This window comes from Nelumbo nucifera, chromosome 2, assembly GCF_055504915.1.
Source record: "Nelumbo nucifera cultivar China Antique chromosome 2, China Antique-T2T, whole genome shotgun sequence".
In the NCBI taxonomy this organism is placed as follows: Eukaryota; Viridiplantae; Streptophyta; class Magnoliopsida; order Proteales; family Nelumbonaceae; genus Nelumbo; species Nelumbo nucifera.
The window spans coordinates 77,488,656-77,507,300 of NC_142650.1; the positions used below are offsets into that span (position 1 = coordinate 77,488,656).

General features: G+C 39.5%; 2 protein-coding genes and 2 non-coding genes across 4 annotated transcripts; 3 read left to right on the plus strand and 1 right to left on the minus strand.

The window, feature by feature from the left end:
* Nucleotides 1-258: 258 nt before the first annotated feature.
* On the plus strand, nucleotides 259-2,405 carry LOC148802347 (uncharacterized). The gene is made up of 2 exons (XM_088897876.1): nucleotides 259-525; nucleotides 1,503-2,405. The coding sequence occupies exons 1-2, from the start codon at nucleotides 259-261 to the stop codon at nucleotides 2,403-2,405; spliced, it is 1,170 nt and encodes a 389-aa protein (XP_088754002.1).
* LOC148802348 (small nucleolar RNA R71) lies at nucleotides 709-815 on the minus strand. Its single transcript, XR_016083225.1, has one exon. It is a non-coding gene; the product is annotated as a small nucleolar RNA R71 (small nucleolar RNA).
* Nucleotides 2,406-2,414: 9 nt separating the features above from the next.
* On the plus strand, nucleotides 2,415-3,567 carry LOC148802349 (uncharacterized). Its single transcript, XM_088897877.1, has 2 exons — nucleotides 2,415-2,898; nucleotides 3,032-3,567. The coding sequence occupies exons 1-2, from the start codon at nucleotides 2,415-2,417 to the stop codon at nucleotides 3,565-3,567; spliced, it is 1,020 nt and encodes a 339-aa protein (XP_088754003.1).
* A 4,389-nt stretch (nucleotides 3,568-7,956) lies between these two features.
* LOC148802350 (small nucleolar RNA R71) lies at nucleotides 7,957-8,063 on the plus strand. The gene has a single exon (XR_016083226.1). It is a non-coding gene; the product is annotated as a small nucleolar RNA R71 (small nucleolar RNA).
* The last annotated feature ends 10,582 nt before the right edge of the window (nucleotides 8,064-18,645 follow it).

Consider the following 18,645-nt stretch of genomic DNA (forward strand, 5'->3'; position numbering starts at 1 on the left):
GCCAAGGGTAATAATTTTGGGCAAGACACAAAATTTGGAGCCGTTGTTGGGGAAGCCGAACCAACAACTGAGTTTGAACATTCTTTACTTCTCTTTTATTTCCTTTGTTTGTGTCATTTTCTTTAGTTGTATTTTATTTTCTTGATCTTATTTTCCTTTTCTTCTTTTTATAAGCAAAAACAAAAAACAAAAAAAAAAAATAGGAGTTGAGGGTGTATGAATAGACTAAGGGACAAAAGAGGGAGATTTGCTAGACAGATGCGAATAGACCCACCACCACTCCCTGAAGAAGAAGTAGCATTTAGTTCATCATTTGATTCTAAAACCATGAGTCAACATGAGGACAACCCTGCTAGGTCTTTAAAAGACTACCTGCACCCCACCCGGACAGCCACACCATCATGCATTATGTTCCCTCCGGATACACCACAATTTGAGTTTAAACCTGGAATGATCGAACTCTTGCCTAATTTCCATGGTTTAGACAGTGAGAATCCATATGTGCAAATTAGGGAGTTTGAAGAGGTAGTGGCCATCTTTCATAACTGAGCTGATATTGTAGACATTGTTACGCTGAAATTTTTCCATTTTTCCTTGAAAGAGAGAGCTAAGAATTGGCTATACTCCTTGAGACCGAGATCCATAGGTACATGGGCGGAGATGACCCAAACTTTCTTTAACAAGTACTTCCCGCACCATAAGACCAACAACCTTAAGAGACAGATCTCAATCTTTTCTCAAAAGGATAGTGAAACCCTATACCAAGCCTGGGAGAGATTCAAGGAACTACAGAACCTATGTTCACACCATGGGTATGAAAGTTGGAGGCTAGTTAGTTATTTTTATGAGGTTTAACTAGTAGGGAGTGCCAATTCATAGAGATGATGTGTAATGGTGAGTTTTGGCAAAAAGATCCTAAAGAAGCCATAGATTACCTGAATGAATTAGCTGAGAAAGCCCACACGTGGACTAGACCTAGTGCTACTGATAGTACTAATAGGTCACGTCCAACTGGGATTTACCATCTTAAGGAGGAAAACAACCTCAAAGCCCAATTAGAAGCTGTAACTAGGGAACTTGAGGCCTTAAAGATGGGAAATAATAAAGTCACCCACACGGTTGCCAGGGTAGAAACTTAAACTTCATGTTTTGTCTGTGGGGGATTGGATCACTTAGCTCAGGATTGCCCAACCTATGGTGAGATGAGAGAGGTTTATGAGGAACAGTGTAATGCCTTAGGAATGTGTAGGAAACCTTTCTCACCCTATTCAGAGACCTACAAGCCTAGCTGGAAGAACCATCCCAATTTTAGTTGGAAGACTGATCAGAACCAATCCACATCATCCAACAATAATTGGAGTGTAGAGGCGCAACCATCTAGATTTCATCCTGCACCTCAATACAATGCTCGACCGAATAGGAATCTTTTAGAGGAAACACTTCAAGCATTTATAGAGGCACAGAATAAGACTAACCAAAAGTTTGAATATGTTCATGCGTAGGTGGTTGAAGAGAAAAAGGATATCAAGAGTCAGATAACTAAGCTTACCAATGCTCTTACTATACAAGAGAGAGGCAAAATTACATCTCAGCCTCAGACCAATCCGAAGGGGTCACATATGGTACAGGGATCCACCTCTGATCCGGAGAACATTAAGGGGATTCACGCCATCACTACTCATAGTGGTAAGGTTTTAGGCGGACCTTTGCCAAGCCCACCTCACACAAATGTCACCAATTCGAGCAAAACTAAAGATGCCCCCTCAAAAGATCCAGAAAAGGAGGCTACAATACAAGTGCCCTTTCCCCAAGCTCTCAGATCTGGAGGAAAAATTTCAGACAACCAAGGTGAGATTTTCGAGCATTTGAAAGAAGTTAAGATTAATCTACCTTTGTTGCATGTGATTAAGCAGGTATCGGCTTATGCCAAGGTGATTAAGGATCTATGTACCATAAAAAGGAGACACCATGTCAAGAAAACTACATTTTTGACAGAACAGGTAAGTGCAGTGATTGAGCAGAGAATGCCGCCAAAGTACAAAGATCCAGGGTGCCCCATAATTGCCTGCCATATTGGGACACAAGAATTCGGTCGAGCTCTCTTGGACCTAAGAGCAAGTGTAAATTTAATTCCTTATTCAGTTTACTTGCAGTTAGGTCTTGGAGAGATAAAACTCACATCCGTGGTGTTACAGTTGGCTGACCGTTCTATTCGGAAACCAAAGGGGATAGTGGAAGATGTTTTGATTTATATTGATAAATTCTATTATCCTGTTGATTTTCTAGTTTTAGATACTCAATCTGTAGTTGACAGTGAGTCGAAGATTCCACTTATTTTAGGAAGGCCATTCCTTGCTATAGCCAATGCTCTTATTAATTATAGGAATGGTTTGATGAAGCTTTAATTTGGGAATATGACTCTTGAGGTGAACATTTTTAATGTTGGTAAGCAGCCCCGAGACGAGGACAAGTGCTATCATACCTACATGATAGACTCTCCCATTACAGAGGAAGTAAATGAAAGGGAAAATTCTGATTTTTTAGAATATTTCCTCCGTGATTCTAATTTGAATTCTGAATTTTTGTTTTATCCCGTTAATGATGTTTCTAATGTTTCCTCTATTTCTAATGATATGCAGGATACGCAGAAGAAGTTTTGGCAACCACACTTTGAGGATTTGCCATGTGAGAGAGACCAGCTAAAGCCATCTTCTATGGAGACACCCAAAGTGGAGTTATCCCCAATACTTGAAGGATTGAAACATGCATTTTTTGGACTAGGTGATACTTTTCTTGTTATAATATCTTCTAAACTTAGTGCTGAGCAGGATGAGAAATTGATAAATCTATTAAGAGAACATAAGACTGCACTAGGTTGGACCATAGCTAACATTAAAGGTAAGCCCACTGATATGTTCCCATAGGATTCATTTAGAAGAAGGAACTATCCCACGTCGAGATCCCCAAAGAAGATTAAACCCAATAATGAAAGAATTTGTTAAAAAGGAGGTCTTAAAATTGTTAGATGCAGGGATCATATATCCTATATCTGATAGTAAATGGGTTAGTCCTACACAGGTTGTGCCAAAGAAATCAGGGGTCACAGTAGTTGAAAACGAGGAAGGAGTTCTTGTTCCCACTAGGGTAGTAACTGGGTGGCGCATGTGCATTGACTATAGAAAATTAAACACAGCCACCCGGAAAGACCATTTTCCAATGCCATTTATTGGCCAAATCTTAGAACATGTGGCTGGCCATCCTTTCTATTGCTTTCTTGATGGTTATTCAGGCTATTATCAGATTGAGATAGCTTTAGAAGATCAGGATAATACTACTTTTACATGTCCTTTTGGTACTTATGCTTTCCGTAGGATGCCATTTGGTTTATGTAATGCTCCAGCTACTTTTCAATGTTGCATGCTTATAGTGTTTTCTGATATGGTTGAAAAATGTATGGAAGTCTTTATGGATGATTTGACTATTTTTGGTGATTCTTTTGATTCATGCTTACTTAATTTGAAAGCGGTTTTGACTAGGTGTGAAGAAAAAGGACTTGTGCTTAACTAGGAAAAGTGCCATTTCATAGTGTCTTCAGGTATTGTTTTGGAACACATCATGTCTGAAAGAGGAATAGAGGTTGACAAGGCCAAAATGGAGTTGATCTCTAAATTACCCACCCCCAAAACGGTAAGAGAAGTTCGGTCTTTTCTCGGACGTGTTGGTTTTTATAGGAGGTTCATACAGAATTTTTCTACTATAGGCCCAATATGTATTAAATGCTCAATAGTCTTCCAAACTGTTGCCCAGTTGGGCTTCTTTGTATGGTGTGGGACCCAAGCATTGATCTACACATCAGCCAATTGGAGTTTTGAATGTCGTACGATAAGCCCAAAGTGCATCGTCTAGCCTTAAGGATCAATCCCTCCTAGATGTGGTAACTGTCTTTTCGAATATCTGTTCTAGTTCTCTATTAGAGATTTCTACCTGGCTGCTAGTCTGGGGGTGATAGGGGGTGGCAATTCTGTGCATAACACCATATTTGTTTAATAATTGTTCGAATTGCTTGTTGCATAAGTGCTTCCCCCCGTCACTTATGATAGCTCGAGGTGTCCCAAAACGAGTGAATATGAATTTTTTCATGAATTTAATGACAACCCGAGCATCATTAGTGGGGTACGCACATGCCTCTACCCATTTGCTCACATAGTCTACAGCCACAAATATATAAGAATTATAAACAGATTTTGGGAAGGGTCCCATGAAGTTGATGCCCCATACATCAAATATTTCGCAAACAAGGATGTTATTTAAGGGCATCTCATTTCGTCGGGAAATATTACCTGTCCTCTGGCAATGATCGCAAGAACTTACATATGTGTAGACATCCTCGAAGAGTGATGGCCAATAGAACCTGCTTTGGAGAATCTTTGAAGCAGTTCTTGATGTTCCACGGTGGCCTCCTGCTTCTCTATCATGGCAGAATTTTATAACACTCAACACTTCCTCCTCGGGAATACATCTTCTTATCAGTCCGTCCCCACAGATCCGGTACAGGTAAGGTTCATCCCATAATGCTTGACATCAGAGAAGAATTTCTTTCTCTACTGATATGTCAAGTGAAGTGGCACAACCTTCCCTGCCAAAAGGTTAGCCAATCAGCAAACCAAGGTTCATTATTACCATTAATCGCATAGAGTTGCTCATCTGGGAATTCATCATGTAAGGTTGAATTATCAATATTTTCAACATACTTTTCATCCAGCCTTGATAAATGGTCAGCTATTGTGTTTTCACTACCCTTCTTGTCCTTAATTTCTAAATCGAATTCTTGCAACAGCAAGATCCACCATAGCAGCCTAGGTTTTGCATCTTTCTTAACAAGCAGATATCTCAAGGCAGCATGGTCAGTGAAAATGATAACTTTAGATAAGAGCAGATAGGATCTGAATTTTTCAATAGAAAATACTACTGCAAGTAGTTCCTTTTCGGTAGTGGAATAATTTTTTTGTGCTTCATTCATGGTCCTACTTGCATAGTAAATGGTATGGAATTTCTTATCTTTTCTTTGCCCTAAAACTGCGCCTAAGGTATCATTGCTTGCATCACACATTATTTCAAAGGGTAGTTCCCACTCAGGAGTTGATACAATCGGTCCTTGAACCAATTTCTCTTTAAGAATGTTAAATGCATGCAAACAATCATCATTGAAATCAAAAGGCACATCCTTAACTAGCAAATTTGTTAGGGGCCTGGCGATTTTTGAGAAATCTTTGATAAATCGCCTATAAAAACCGGCATGCCCGAGAAAGCCCCTAACATCTTTTAATGACTGCGGTGGAGGTAGTTTTTCAATCAGTTCTATTTTATCTTTATCAACCTCGATGCCCCGGGAGGACACCTTATGCCCTAGAACGATTCCTTCTCTAACCATGAAATGACATTTTTCTCAGTTTAAAACAATGTTAGATTCCTCACACCTTTGAAGTACCTTTTCCAGATTAAACAAGCATTCATTGAATGATGATCCATAAATTGAGAAATCGTCCATGAAGACTTCCATGAAGTCATCGATGAAGTCCCCAAATAATGACATCATACACTGCTGGAACGTGGCAGGTGCATTGCACAGTCTAAATGGCATTCTCCTAAATGCAAAGGTTCCATATGGGCAAGTAAAAGTAGTTTTCTCCTGATCTACCAATGCAATGGGTACTTGAAGGTACCCGGAGTAGCCATCTAGGAAGCAATAGTATTCGTGCTTTACAAGTCTCTCTATCATTTGATCAATAAATGGCAGAGGTAAGTGATCTTTCCTAGTGGCCTCATTTAATTTTCGATAGTCTATACACACCCTCCAGCCAGTTATTGTTCTTGTGGGAGTTGATTCATTATTTTCATTTATAATTACAGTAATCCCACCTTTCTTTGGTACAACTTGAACGGGGCTTACCCATGATGAATCTGAAATTGGATAAATAATACCTGCTTCGAGCCATTTCAGGATTTCTGCCTTTACTACCTATTGCATTTTAGGATTCAGCCTCCGTTGTGGTTGTGCCTTGGGGCTGCAGCCTTTTTCCATCAGAATTTTGTGTGTACAAACCAACGGGTTGATTTTTTTTATGTCTATAATGCTCCATCCTATGGCCGATATGTGTTGCTTGAGTACCCTCACAAGCTTTTCCTCTTGGAGACCTGTCAATTCAGAAGAGATAATTACAGGTAAGGTGGAACTGTCTCCCAAAAATATATATTTTAAATGAAAAGGTAAGGGTTTAAGTTCCAAATTTGGAGGTGCTTTGATGGAAGGTAGTAATTGTTTGGTGGAGGTCGGCCTCTCTAACGGTAGAAATCTCCCTTGTCTGGGCTTGCATTTTTCTTGGCCGCCCTCTAAATAATTTATTACCTCCTCTACTTCGTCCTCCTCTACCTGCATGTTATTACCAGAATTAATGAGACAGTTTGCAAGGGGGTCATCTAATTTTGATTTATTAATTTCTACTGCCACCACATCAATGGAGTCGATTACATAAATTTCTTGCTCTCTAGTGTTGGGATACTTCAGGGTTTGAAAAACATTAAATATCATTTCTTCTCCATTAATCCTAAGAGTAAGTTGACCCTTTTGTACATCGATTAAGGCATTACCAGTAGCAAAGAAGGGTCTCCCTAGAATTAATGGCATCGATCTGTCCTCCTCCATATCCAACACAATGAAATCAGCAGGGATGATGAAATTCCCTACTTTAACTAAGACATCTTCCACTATTCCCCTAGGGTATTTAATGCTTCGATTAGCTAGTTGTAGGGTAATGGTGGTAGATGTTAGTTCATGTAATCCAAGTCTCTTAAAAATAGAGTAAGGCATTAAATTTATACTAGCACCAAGATCACATAAGGCTTTATCGAATTCAGCATTTCCTATGGTGCAAGGTATAGAGAAACGCCCTAGATCCTTCAATTTTGGTGGTAGCTTATTTTGAAGAATGGCCGAACATTCTTCGTTTAGTTTTACCATCTCGCAATCCTCCCATTTTCTTTTGTTGGACATCACCTCCTTCAGGAATTTTGCATACTTGGGCATCTGTGATAACACATTAAGAAGAGGAAGGTTAATATGAATCTTTTTAAACACTTCTAGAAATTTTTCAAATTGTTGATCTAATTTAGCCTTCAAAACTCTTCTTGGGTAGGGAATAGGGAGTTTAATTTCATGTAAATTTAGTTTAGGGGTACTTCCCTCATTCTCCTTTTGCGGATTAGCCAATTCAGCTTCCTTGTCGTTTTCTTGGGTTTTGCCGATTGTATTCCCGCTTCTTAAGGCTATGGCATTCACATGCTCTCTGGGATTCTTTTCTGTGTTGCTGGGCAGCCTTCCCTTTTTCCTCTCTGATAACATGCTCGCAATCTGCCCCACTTGAACTTCTATGTTCTTAATTGATGTTTCATGGCTTTAGAATTTTGCTTCAGCAGTGTTGATGAACTTAGAAATCATCTCCTCCAAGAAAAATTTGGATGACTCCTCCACCCTGGTTGTATGTATTTGAATATGGGTTGTAATTTGACCTGCCAGCATGAGAGATAAAGTTTGCATTCTCATGGGAAACAAAAGGACTATTTAATTGACAATCAGAATTGGCATGTCCTAATTGACCACATAAATCGCATGAGATGCTAGATGGTGTATTCATGGCTGCAATACTAAAATTATTCAGTCTCTTATTTAGGTTGGCAATTTGTGCAGATAGGGATGCAAAGGAATCAATGTGGTGTACTCCCCTCTGATTGGTTCGATCATTACTCCATTGGTAGTTGTTTGATACCATCTCCTCCACTAGGTCATATGCTTCCTCTGGAGTTTTCCTCATGATTGTACTACCTGCGGCTGCATCAATAATGGATCTATTAGAAGGGGTAATACCATTATAAAAAGTTTGTATTTGTTGCCAAGTTGGTATCCCATGGTGAGGACACTTCCTAAGCATCTCCTTAAATCTTTCCCATGCTTCATATAAGGATTCCCTCTCAAATTGAGCAAAAGTAGTAATATCATTAATTAGCTTTGCTATTTTGGAGGGTGGGAAATATTTAGCCAGAAATTTCTGGGTTAGATCATTCCAAGTGGTGATACTTCCTACAGGGAGTGAGTTGAGCCAATCTTTAGCTCTATCACGCAATGAAAAAGGAAATAATCTAAGCCTAATTGCATCATCACTAACTCCATTGTGTTTAAATGTATTACATATTTCAAGGAAGTTAACAATGTGTGCATTAGGGTCATCACTTAGTAACCCACTAAACTAAATACTAGTTTGGATCATTTCAATTATTGCAGGCTTTATTTCAAAATTGTTTGCATGGATGGTGGGTTTGCAAATGCTGGAAGTCGCCCCCATCAATGTTTGGACAAGCATAGTCCAAGAAGGTGTGATTTCCTTCTGCCATCTCTCCTTCAATCTCTATGGCTGGTTCGCAAATAACCTCTTCTCTTGCCTTTCCTTTGTTGGCCTTTTGTAACAAGCGAAGGATCCTTTCAATCTCAGGATCGAATTCAGCTAATCCTTCATGTCTAGTGCGTGTCATGCACTAGTAAATCTGAACCATTCAATTCACACCATGAATTATATGGTCGAGTATATAAATTCCTCTCCCGATTCATTCATATACACCGAATCAATTAAGATATGGCCACTCCTAACCGCATTAAGCAAATAAATCATAGACTATATGGAAATCACAATCTTGGAAAAATCATAAAGATAAAAATATATTCATTATCATGGTTAGGCTTTCCACAGTCCTAGCAAGAAACAAATCAGTTCATGATGGAAGAATTAAAGCAAACAAAGAGAAAGAAAGAGCTCTTGAATTCGCCCATGGTGCTGAGATCTCCTCTTCTTGCCGCCACCTTGTTCTTGGGGATTTTTGAATTCTTGATCTCCTCCTCCACGTTTCTTGAATTCTTGGAAATTCTTGGCTGATTGCTTCTTTTCTTCTTGATCCAAATCAGGAAGTGAGTGATTGTGTGATATCTCCAAAGCTGGTCCGCCCCCTCCTTTATATAGCTTAAAGGGGAGGGGTTGGTCTCCTACTTCCTCTTGAAGATGATCTTTACAAGAATAGAAAGTCCTATCCTAATTCTTATCTTATCTTTTTATCTAATGAACTCAATCCTCTTATCTTTCTAAGATTACATCAAGAATTTAGATCTGGAATGACTCTTCTCAGTTTCTTGTTCTTGGATTCAAATTAGACCTCCTCTGCGAATTGGGCTTCAGTCAGGCTTTTCTACAAATTGGGCTTCAGCTGCGGATTGGGCCTTCCTACGAATTTGCCCCGACCTTGGGCCCGGATTTGACTTCGATGAAGGCCGCATCTGCGAAATCCCAAAACATAAAAGTTGTGGATATTTCTCTTATCTTTCCAATGGATCTTGAATCAGCCCATTCCGAGTTCGGATACGCGAGTTAGGCCCAGATTACTGAACGATGTCGAAACTGTAAAAAATCATCCGATTTGTCTTTCTTTGCTCCTGATGCCTTCTTTCATGCTCTGAACAGAAATATGAGTCCAATTAGATGCTAATTTGGTAGAAAAGACATAATAATTGGGAATAAAAATATGATAATTCTACTCTCATCAAATCCCTCACACTTAAACTCTTGCCCATCCTCGGGCCAGACAAAACTCAAAATTAAAATTAAAATAAGAACAAGCTAACTAAAAGATTGTTTTGAATTTTTCTCAACAGGGCACATTGCATGCATTGATCCAATATTAATGGTCCTTCCATTCGTCCACTTTTTTTCCTTTTTAACTTGTGAAGGAATAATCTTAAATCGCCAATCTTCATGTCCCAAAGTGAGATTAACAATCAAGGAAGACAGGCATCTCTTCGCATGAATAATTTAGGGATAGAGTAAGCTCTCTTTGTTTTCATAATCACATGCAGCAAGATTCAAAAAAATACCCTCTCATGATTCTCCAGACGAAGCAAGGAATGTTATTACCATAAGCTTGCTTATGTATCACATCTCCACCACTTATCATGAGTGCAATGCATCAAAAGGTGAATTAGGGTTTGGGATCTAGAGATGAGTGCATTTTATGCTCCATCTCACCCTTGTTCTTTTTTTTTCGGTGTGAGTGCATTTTATGCTCCATCTCACACTTATTCAGAATTTTTTTTTTAGAGAAAAATATCACGTTCCAATACATGAACTCATTATCGTGGTCTCAACATGCCTAACAAAACAAGTTCTAGAATAATCAACTTATGTTTGTCTGTTAGAAACCAACTGCTCACAAAGGTCAAATCTGTATTGCATCTTGCCCGTTGATCATTCAAACTACTGAGATGCCTTCCCTAGCTAGAAATTTCAGCTAGATTTGCCTGCATCCTTTCTTATCTATCATGCCTAAGCACATGATTCAGGGTGGTTTGCAATTATTCAAAAATAAGTCTCTAAGGAGCAGAAATTTCAAAAGGAAAGGTTAAAAAGTATGATCAAAGCATACTAGAGTTCGAAAAAATTTTATCAACCCCTTAATCCTTCCCCACACTTAAGATAAACATTATCCTCAATGTATGGAATATGCATAACAAGAACAAGGAGAGGGAGATTAAAGAGGACTTCCCTGAATGTCTCGTTAAGATCCTGCAAATGTGAGATACGAAGAGAGAGAGAGAAAAAAAACACACTCATTAAAAAAGTTTAATAAAACAAACAAACAACTTAATGGGTTGCCTCCCACAAGCACTCGTTTTAGGTCGTGAGCTTAACTTTCACCTTTCCTTCATGGCGGTTTCAAGGAGAGAATGGACCCTTGGTGGATGGGTTGTTCTCCTTCAATATAATGCTTCAACCGCTGCCCATTTACCTTGAGTGTGTTGCCCTTACCATTATGCAGTTCAATCCCTCCATGAGGAAATACTCTAGCCACTACAAAGGGTTCACTCCACCTGGTTTTCAGCTTCCTAGGGAATAGTTTGAGACGAGAATTATAGATCAACACTTTGTCTCCTTCTTTAAATTCCTTTCTTACAATACGGGAGTCATGCCATGCTTTGATTTTTTCTTTGTAAGTCCGGGTATTCTCATATGCTTGATTTCTCCATTCCTCTAATTCATTGATTTGGAGCTTTCTTTGATCACCTACATTTCTTAAATCAAAATTCAGAAATTTGGTTGCCCAGTAAGCTCTACGTTCCAACTCAACGGGTAGATGGCATGCTTTGCTGAAGACTAATTGATACGGGGACATACCAATTGGAGTTTTGAATGTCGTACGATAAGCCCAAAGTGCATCGTCTAGCCTTAAGGACCAATCCCTCCTAGATGTGGTAACCGTCTTTTCCAAGATCTGTTTTAGCTCTCTATTAGAGATTTCTACCTGGCCGCAATCTGGGGGTGATAGGGGTGGCAATTCTGTGCGTAACACCATATTTGTTTAATAATTGTCCGAATTGCTTGTTGCAAAAGTGCTTCCCCCCATCACTTATGATAGCTCGAGGTGTCCCAAAACGAGTGAATATGAACTTTTTCATGAATTTAATGAAAACCCGAGCATCATTAGTGGGGTACGCACATTCCTCCACCCATTTGCTCACATAGTCTACAGCCACAAGTATATAAGAATTATTAACAGATTTTGGGAAGGGTCCCAAGAAGTTGATGCCCCATACATCAAATATTTCGCAAACAATGATGTTATTTAAGGGCATCTCGTTTCGTCGGGAGATATTACCTGTCCTCTGGCAATGATCGCAAGCACTTACATATGTGTAGACATCCTTGAAGAGTGATGGCCAATAGAACCCGCTTTGGAGAATCTTTGAAGCAATTCTTGATGTTCCATGGTGACCTCCTGTTTCTCTGTCATGGCAGAATTTTATAACACTCAACAGTTCCTCCTTGGGAATACATCTTCTTATCAGTCCGTCCCCACAGATCCGGTACAGGTAAGGTTCATCCCATAAATAATGCTTGACATCAGAGAAGAATTTCTTTCTCTGTTGATATGTCAAGTGAAGTGGCACCACCTTCCCTGCCAAAAAGTTACCCAAATCAACAAACCAAGGTTCATTATTACCATTAATCGCATAGAGTTGCTCATCTGGGAATTCATCATGTAAGGTTGAATTATCAATATTTTCAACATACTTTTCATCCAGCCTTGATAAATGGTCAGCTATTGTGTTTTCACTACCCTTCTTGTCCTTAATTTCTAAATCGAATTCTTGCAACAGCAAGATCCACCATAGCAGCCTAGGTTTTGCATCTTTCTTAACAAGCAGATATCTCAAGGCAGCATGGTCAGTGAAAATGATAACTTTAGATAAGAGCAGATAGGATCTGAATTTTTCAATAGCAAATACTATTGCAAATAGTTCCTTTTCGGTAGTGGAATAATTTTTTTGTGCTTCATTCATGGTCCTACTTGCATAGTAAATGGTATGGAATTTCTTATCTTTTCTTTGCCCTAAAATTGTGGCTAAGGTATCATTGCTTGTATCACACATTATTTCGAAGGGTAGTTCCCACTCAGGAGCTGATACAATCGGTGCTTGAACCAATTTCTATTTAAGAATGTTAAATGCATGCAAACAATCATCATTGAAATCAAAAGGCACATCCTTAACTAGCAAATTTGTTAGGGGCCTGGCGATTTTTGAGAAATCTTTGATAAATTGCATATAAAAACCGGCATGCCCAAGAAAGCCCCTAACATCTTTTAATGACTATGGTGGAGGTAGTTTTTCAATCAGTTCTATTTTATCTTTATCAACCTCGATGCCCCGAGAGGACACCTTATGCCCTAGAACGATTCCTTCTCAAACCATGAAATGACATTTTTCCCAGTTTAAAACAATGTTAGATTCCTCACACCTTTGAAGTACTTTTTCCAGATTAAACAAGCATTCATTGAATGATGATCCATAAATAGAGAAATCGTCCATGAAGAATTCCATGAAGTCATCGATGAAGTCTTCAAATAATGACATCATACACCGCTGGAACGTGGCAGATGCATTGCACAGTCCAAATGGCATTCTCCTAAATGCAAAGGTCCATATGGGCAAGTAAAAGTAGTTTTTTCCTGATCTACCAATGCAATGGGTACTTGAAGGTACCCGGAGTAGCCGTCTAGGAAGCAATAGTATTCGTGCCCTGCAAATCTCTCTTATCATTTGATCAATAAATGGTAGAGGGAAGTGATCTTTCCTAGTGGCCTCATTTAATTTTTGATAGTCTATACACACCCTCCAGCCAGTTATTGTTCTTGTGGGAGTTGATTCATTATTTTTATTTATAATTACAGTAATCCCACCTTTCTTTGGTACGACTTGAACGGGGCTTACCCATGATGCATCTAAAATTGGATAAATAGTACCCGTTTCAAGCCATTTCAGAATTTTTGCCTTTACTACCTGTTGTATTTTAGGATTAAACCTATTTTTATCAAATAACCCCTTGATCCCTCGACTAGAGTTCTCAATAATAGAAATACATTAAGTGCAAGAAAAACTCAATTATTCAGGTGAATCATGTGTATATATCCCTATATACCATTCAATTCACACCATGAATTATGTGGTCGAGTATATAAATTCCTCTCCCGATTCATTCATATACACCGAATCAATTAAGAGATGGCCACTCCTAATATCATTAAGCAAATAATTCATAGACTATATGGAAATCACAATCTTGGAAAAATCATAAAGATAAAAATATATTCATTATCATGGTTAGGCTTTCCACAGTCCTAACAAGAAACAAATCAATTCATGAGGGAAGAATGAAAACAAACAAAGAGAAAGAAAGAACTTTTGAATTCGCCCATGGTGCTGAGATCTCCTCTTCTTGTCGCCACCTTGTTCTTGGGGATTCTTGAATTCTTGATCTCCTCCTCCACGTTTCTTGAATTCTTGGAAATTCTTGGCTGATTGCTTCTTTTCTTCTTGATTCAGATCAGGAAGTGAGTGATTGTGTGATATCTCCAAAGCTGGTCCGCCCCCTCCTTTATATAGCTTAAAGGGGAGGGGTTGGTCTCCTACTTCCTCTTGAAGTAGATGGAAGGCCTTTAGAGAGTTCATCATATGAATCTCCCTATCACATGCACTCATATTAGCTGGAGGGAACAGTAAATTATGCTCTAGTTTGATCTATGTCAAACCAAAGTGGCTCCCACTGACTTTCATAAAGCCAGACTTCAGTGGGCCCAAATCGGCTAGGGTCCCGCACGTAACCTCTCCATGAGGTGTCGGGCCCACCACTGAGGGAGGTCACCCAATGACCAAAAGAGACACCATGGCAATGATGTGCATTCAGCCATGGTGTGCGCAAGAGCCACTATCGATTCAACATCGGCCAAGCACTTATGGCCCATGTACGAAGCACATCACACATCCGTACATCACATGCAAGGATAAATTGATCCAATCAATTAATTATCTGTAAAGCCATTTGAAGCCCATATTTAAATCCATTATATTGACCATTAATATTATCCAGGTATATGGGTCAAATTAGGGTTGATGGGTTCGGCTCATATTGCTTTATCCATAGAGTGGGCTTTTAGCAGTTTTAACAACTTAAAACTGGGTCTTTACAGGTTGGGCCGAATTAAGCATTTAATTAATCATCAATCCTCAGGCCCATTATTGGGAAAAATTAGGACTGATATTCAGCCTTGATCGAACCCTAGATTCGGTCCAAACAATTTGAACCAATCTTGGTTCGAATGGGTCTAGAGTTGGATCTTTAATTAAATCTTTAATTCAAGAAAATAATCTGAAATTAAATATTGATAAAAGAAAAACAATAATCAGTCAAACAGGGCTGTTCGCACAATCCATCCTGCAAAACAAAGGTTAGATCACAGTTTGCAGCTCCATAAACTACAAATCGCAGATTGCAATTCTCCCATCTGCGAAATCTCCTTCTCTACGAAATCTCCTTCTCTACGTAGACATCTTCGATCCAAAATAAAATAAATAGAAATCCTAATTTCTATTAATAATTACATCAGATCGAATACCTATACATTTAATCAAAAAAAAATTATTTTATAGACCAAATGTAATAAAATAATCCATAAACTGCAAAATCGCAAGTTCCCTGTGCAAATCAAGAATTCGATCTCCTCTTGTACGAACAGTCCATAAATCAAGAAAATCATAAAGAACAATTCTAAACAATAATCAGATTTATGTAAAAATAATTTCAGATTATTTGCCCATAAATTTTGGGACAATTTCCCAAAAACCCTTTATCTGCGCAAATCGGGTAGAACGCCTTCTGCCCATTTGCGCAGGTTCAGATCTGAAACAAATTGGTTCAACATTTGAACCATGGCTCTGATACCACTGAAGGGATGAGAGATCCATCGTATGGATGCCCAAATCTTGCGGAATAAGGTGGGCGAATTTAAAAAATTTTTTTCTCTCCCTTTCAACTAGGAATCGCATTCCCTATTTAGAAAATCATATTTTCAAGGATCAATCTTGAACCAGATCTGAACAAAAGCAGTAGGAGAGGATTATATATGGAGAAGTAATATCTCCCAATGGAGGTGTTCACGCCCAAGGAAAGATCCAAAGACTGCTCCCACTAAAGGTGGCGCAGTGCAGGATGGAGCAGAATCACCAGAGTTCTTCTCCAAGAACCTAGTCCATTGCAAGAAATAGCAGGATGGCATGTGAGCACTGCTTCCTATCAGTCCTTTCACAAAAAACTGATATCAAGATCAAATCTTGACTTCTCCCACTGAACTGGAGATCAAACTAGCAAGCTAGGTGGCAGGAAGAAGGAGGTGGCAAGAAAGAATTCTGTAGGGTTGCTTAATTCTTTCTTCTGTGATTTCAGCACTAAAGAGGATGTGAATATGTGTCTTCTAAACGCTGCCGCCCCTTCCTTCTTTTGTAACCCTAAAGTATCAGCTCCCAATCTAATTAGGAGTTTCTGATCAAAATCTTATTAGGATCAGACATCCCTTTAGGTGATAAGGATAAACCCATATCTTTTCTACAGATTAGATCAGCTTTCTCCTAATCTTATTATGAGGCTTCCAGATCTGAATCACATTCAGATCTAGACTCTCTGAGTGGATAGGGTTAAGACCCTATCCTATCTGCTAATCCATCCCAGAATTCACCCTATATTTAACTAATTAAACAGCCAAGTTCGAAATGGGCTTTAGTTCCATTAAGGTCAAGTGCTCACTTAGCCTTCCTATCTGCTGCCTAGTTGGGTTTCCTTGTATGGCGTGGGACCCAAGCATTGATCTACACATCAGCCACATGGGTTCAGCCTAACCTTTGTTACAAGGCCTGGCCGAATACACTGTTATGGACAGTGCACCCCCTGAAACCCATCAAATGGCCTCTATGGGCCAACACTTACCCTTAAGTTGTCCCTGGGCCAAGCCACCTTCTAACACCCAGGGACGGTGGGCAGATGCAAGATTAGCCCATCAGGTATTATCCTCAATGGTCTTACACTTAACCTCTCAGCCCATAATGATCATACACTGCCCGACAAGAGAGCACCTCTCCCTTGGCTGCAAGGAACAGTGTTGCACTCTCTACTTATATGGATCCCGGGAATTAAAACCTTTTGCAAACATTTTAGAAACCATAATATATATATATATATATATATATATATATATATATATATATATATATATATATATATATATTTATATCTCATATAAAATATACTTTGCCAAACAAATCTTAACGATTGAAATCGACTGCCGGCTGTCTTGGTTTCCATTAGTGAGAGTGCATACCCGATCATTACCTTTGTCCGACAAAGGGGCTGATCCTGTCACTATGATCACCCACTCAGATGAATTCTCAGACTGTCCCAACATACCTAGGTTTTGACCCCCGCTAAGGATCTCACTAGTTGGTACATCAAAGACAGCCCAATCCAACACCTAGTGCAGTATCATAATCGAGTCTAGGGGTCGGGTGTAACTTTCCAGTTTTGCCCATTAATCTCTAAGGTCCAGAGCAATACTAGAAATCTGGTCTAGTTCAAAGATTCAATTGATCCTACATTACATGTGCCTAGGGTCTCAACCTGGCAGCTGAGACAGGCCCCCCCAACCGACTTGGGGGCACATCAGTGTCAGCCATATCAGGATTGGTCTCCCCAGACCGACCCACTGGCTGTGAAAATTCTAAACTAACACGAGTCTCATTAAGTGTCTAGTTTAAGGGTATTACACAGAAACATACCAAGGGAACATGAATCAAATATGTACTTTTATTCATTTACAATAAACTCATAATGTACATCATTCTGATTGAAGATAAGGGCATACAAAACTGTCCAACAGCTCCCACTTTCAATTAGGTTCAATCAGGTACAAGCCGGAGTCCCATGCTTTCCACGTGTTTCTCAAACACTTTTTGTGATAGTGGTTTCGTCAATGGGTCAGCTACATTTTCCGCTGACGCTACCTTCTAAATCAGGATGACCCCTCTACCAACAATCTCCCGTAGTACGTGGTACTTTCTCTCGATGTGCTTTGACTTCGAGTGGGCTCGTGGCTCCTTAGCCTGAGCAATGGCTCCATTGTTGTCACACAACAACAGGATGGGTGATGTGCTGGATGGAACTACTCCCAACTCGTGAATGAAGTTCTTCATCCACACGGCTTCTTTGGCAGCCTCGCTTGCGGCAATGTACTCAACCTCGGTCGTGGAGTCTGCAGTGGACCATTGTTTGTTGCTTTTCCAGCAAACAGCACACGATCCTATCGTGAAAACATATCCAGATGTAGACTTTCTATCATCTGGATCCGACTGGAAATCGACATCAGTTTACCCTTGGATCTGTAGTGAGCTACCATCGAATACTAGACAAAACACCTTTGTCCTTCAAAGGTACTTAAGTATATTTTTCACAGCAGTCCAGTGCTCCTGCCCTGGGTTGGCCTGGATCTGCTTACCACACTCACTGCCTGAGCAATGTCAGAACACGTGCACAACATGGCATACATGATGCTCCCTACGGCAGAGGCAAAGGGAACGTCCTTCATGCCCTCAATCTCCTCAGAGGTCTTGGGAGACATTTTCTTGGAGAGAGTGACTCTGTGACTGAAAGGAATATTTCCTTTCTGAGAGTTCTCCATGCTGTATCTTTTGACTATTTTGTCAATGTAAGCAGATTGGGATAATCCTATTATCCGCTTCGATCTATCTCTATAGAGTCAAAGACCCAGTATATAGGAGGCTTCTCCAAGATCTTTCATGGAGAATTATTGTGAAAGCCATACTATCACCGTAGTTAACATTCCTACATCATTCCCAATGAGTAGAATGTCATCTACATACAGAACCAAGAAGGTAACCTTATCCCCACTGTACTTCCTATTGACACAGGGTTCATCCAGATTCTGTTTGAAGTCAAACGTTTTGACAGCAGAGTCAAAACGGATGTTCCAACTTCTAGAAGATTGCTTAAGTTCATAAATGGATCTATTAAGTTTACATACCATGTGTTCCTGACCTACAGTAATGAAGCCTTGCGGCTGCTGCATGTAGATATCTTCAGTAAGATCTCCATTCAGGAATGCAGTTTTGGCATCCATTTGCCAAATCTCATAATCATGATATGCTGCTAC

What these genes read in the sequence shown, in the direction of transcription:
- LOC148802349 (XM_088897877.1), top strand. Translation starts at nt 2,415, where the DNA reads ATGACTCTTGAGGTGAACATTTTTAATGTTGGTAAGCAGCCCCGAGAC. An exon ending in GACCATAGCTAACATTAAAG is followed by an intron (nt 2,899 to 3,031) that starts GTAAGCCCACTG and finishes TGTTAGATGCAG; the next exon opens with GGATCATATATCCTATATCT.
- LOC148802347 (XM_088897876.1), top strand. Translation starts at nt 259, where the DNA reads ATGCGAATAGACCCACCACCACTCCCTGAAGAAGAAGTAGCATTTAGT. An exon ending in AAATTAGGGAGTTTGAAGAG is followed by an intron (nt 526 to 1,502) that starts GTAGTGGCCATC and finishes GTTCATGCGTAG; the next exon opens with GTGGTTGAAGAGAAAAAGGA.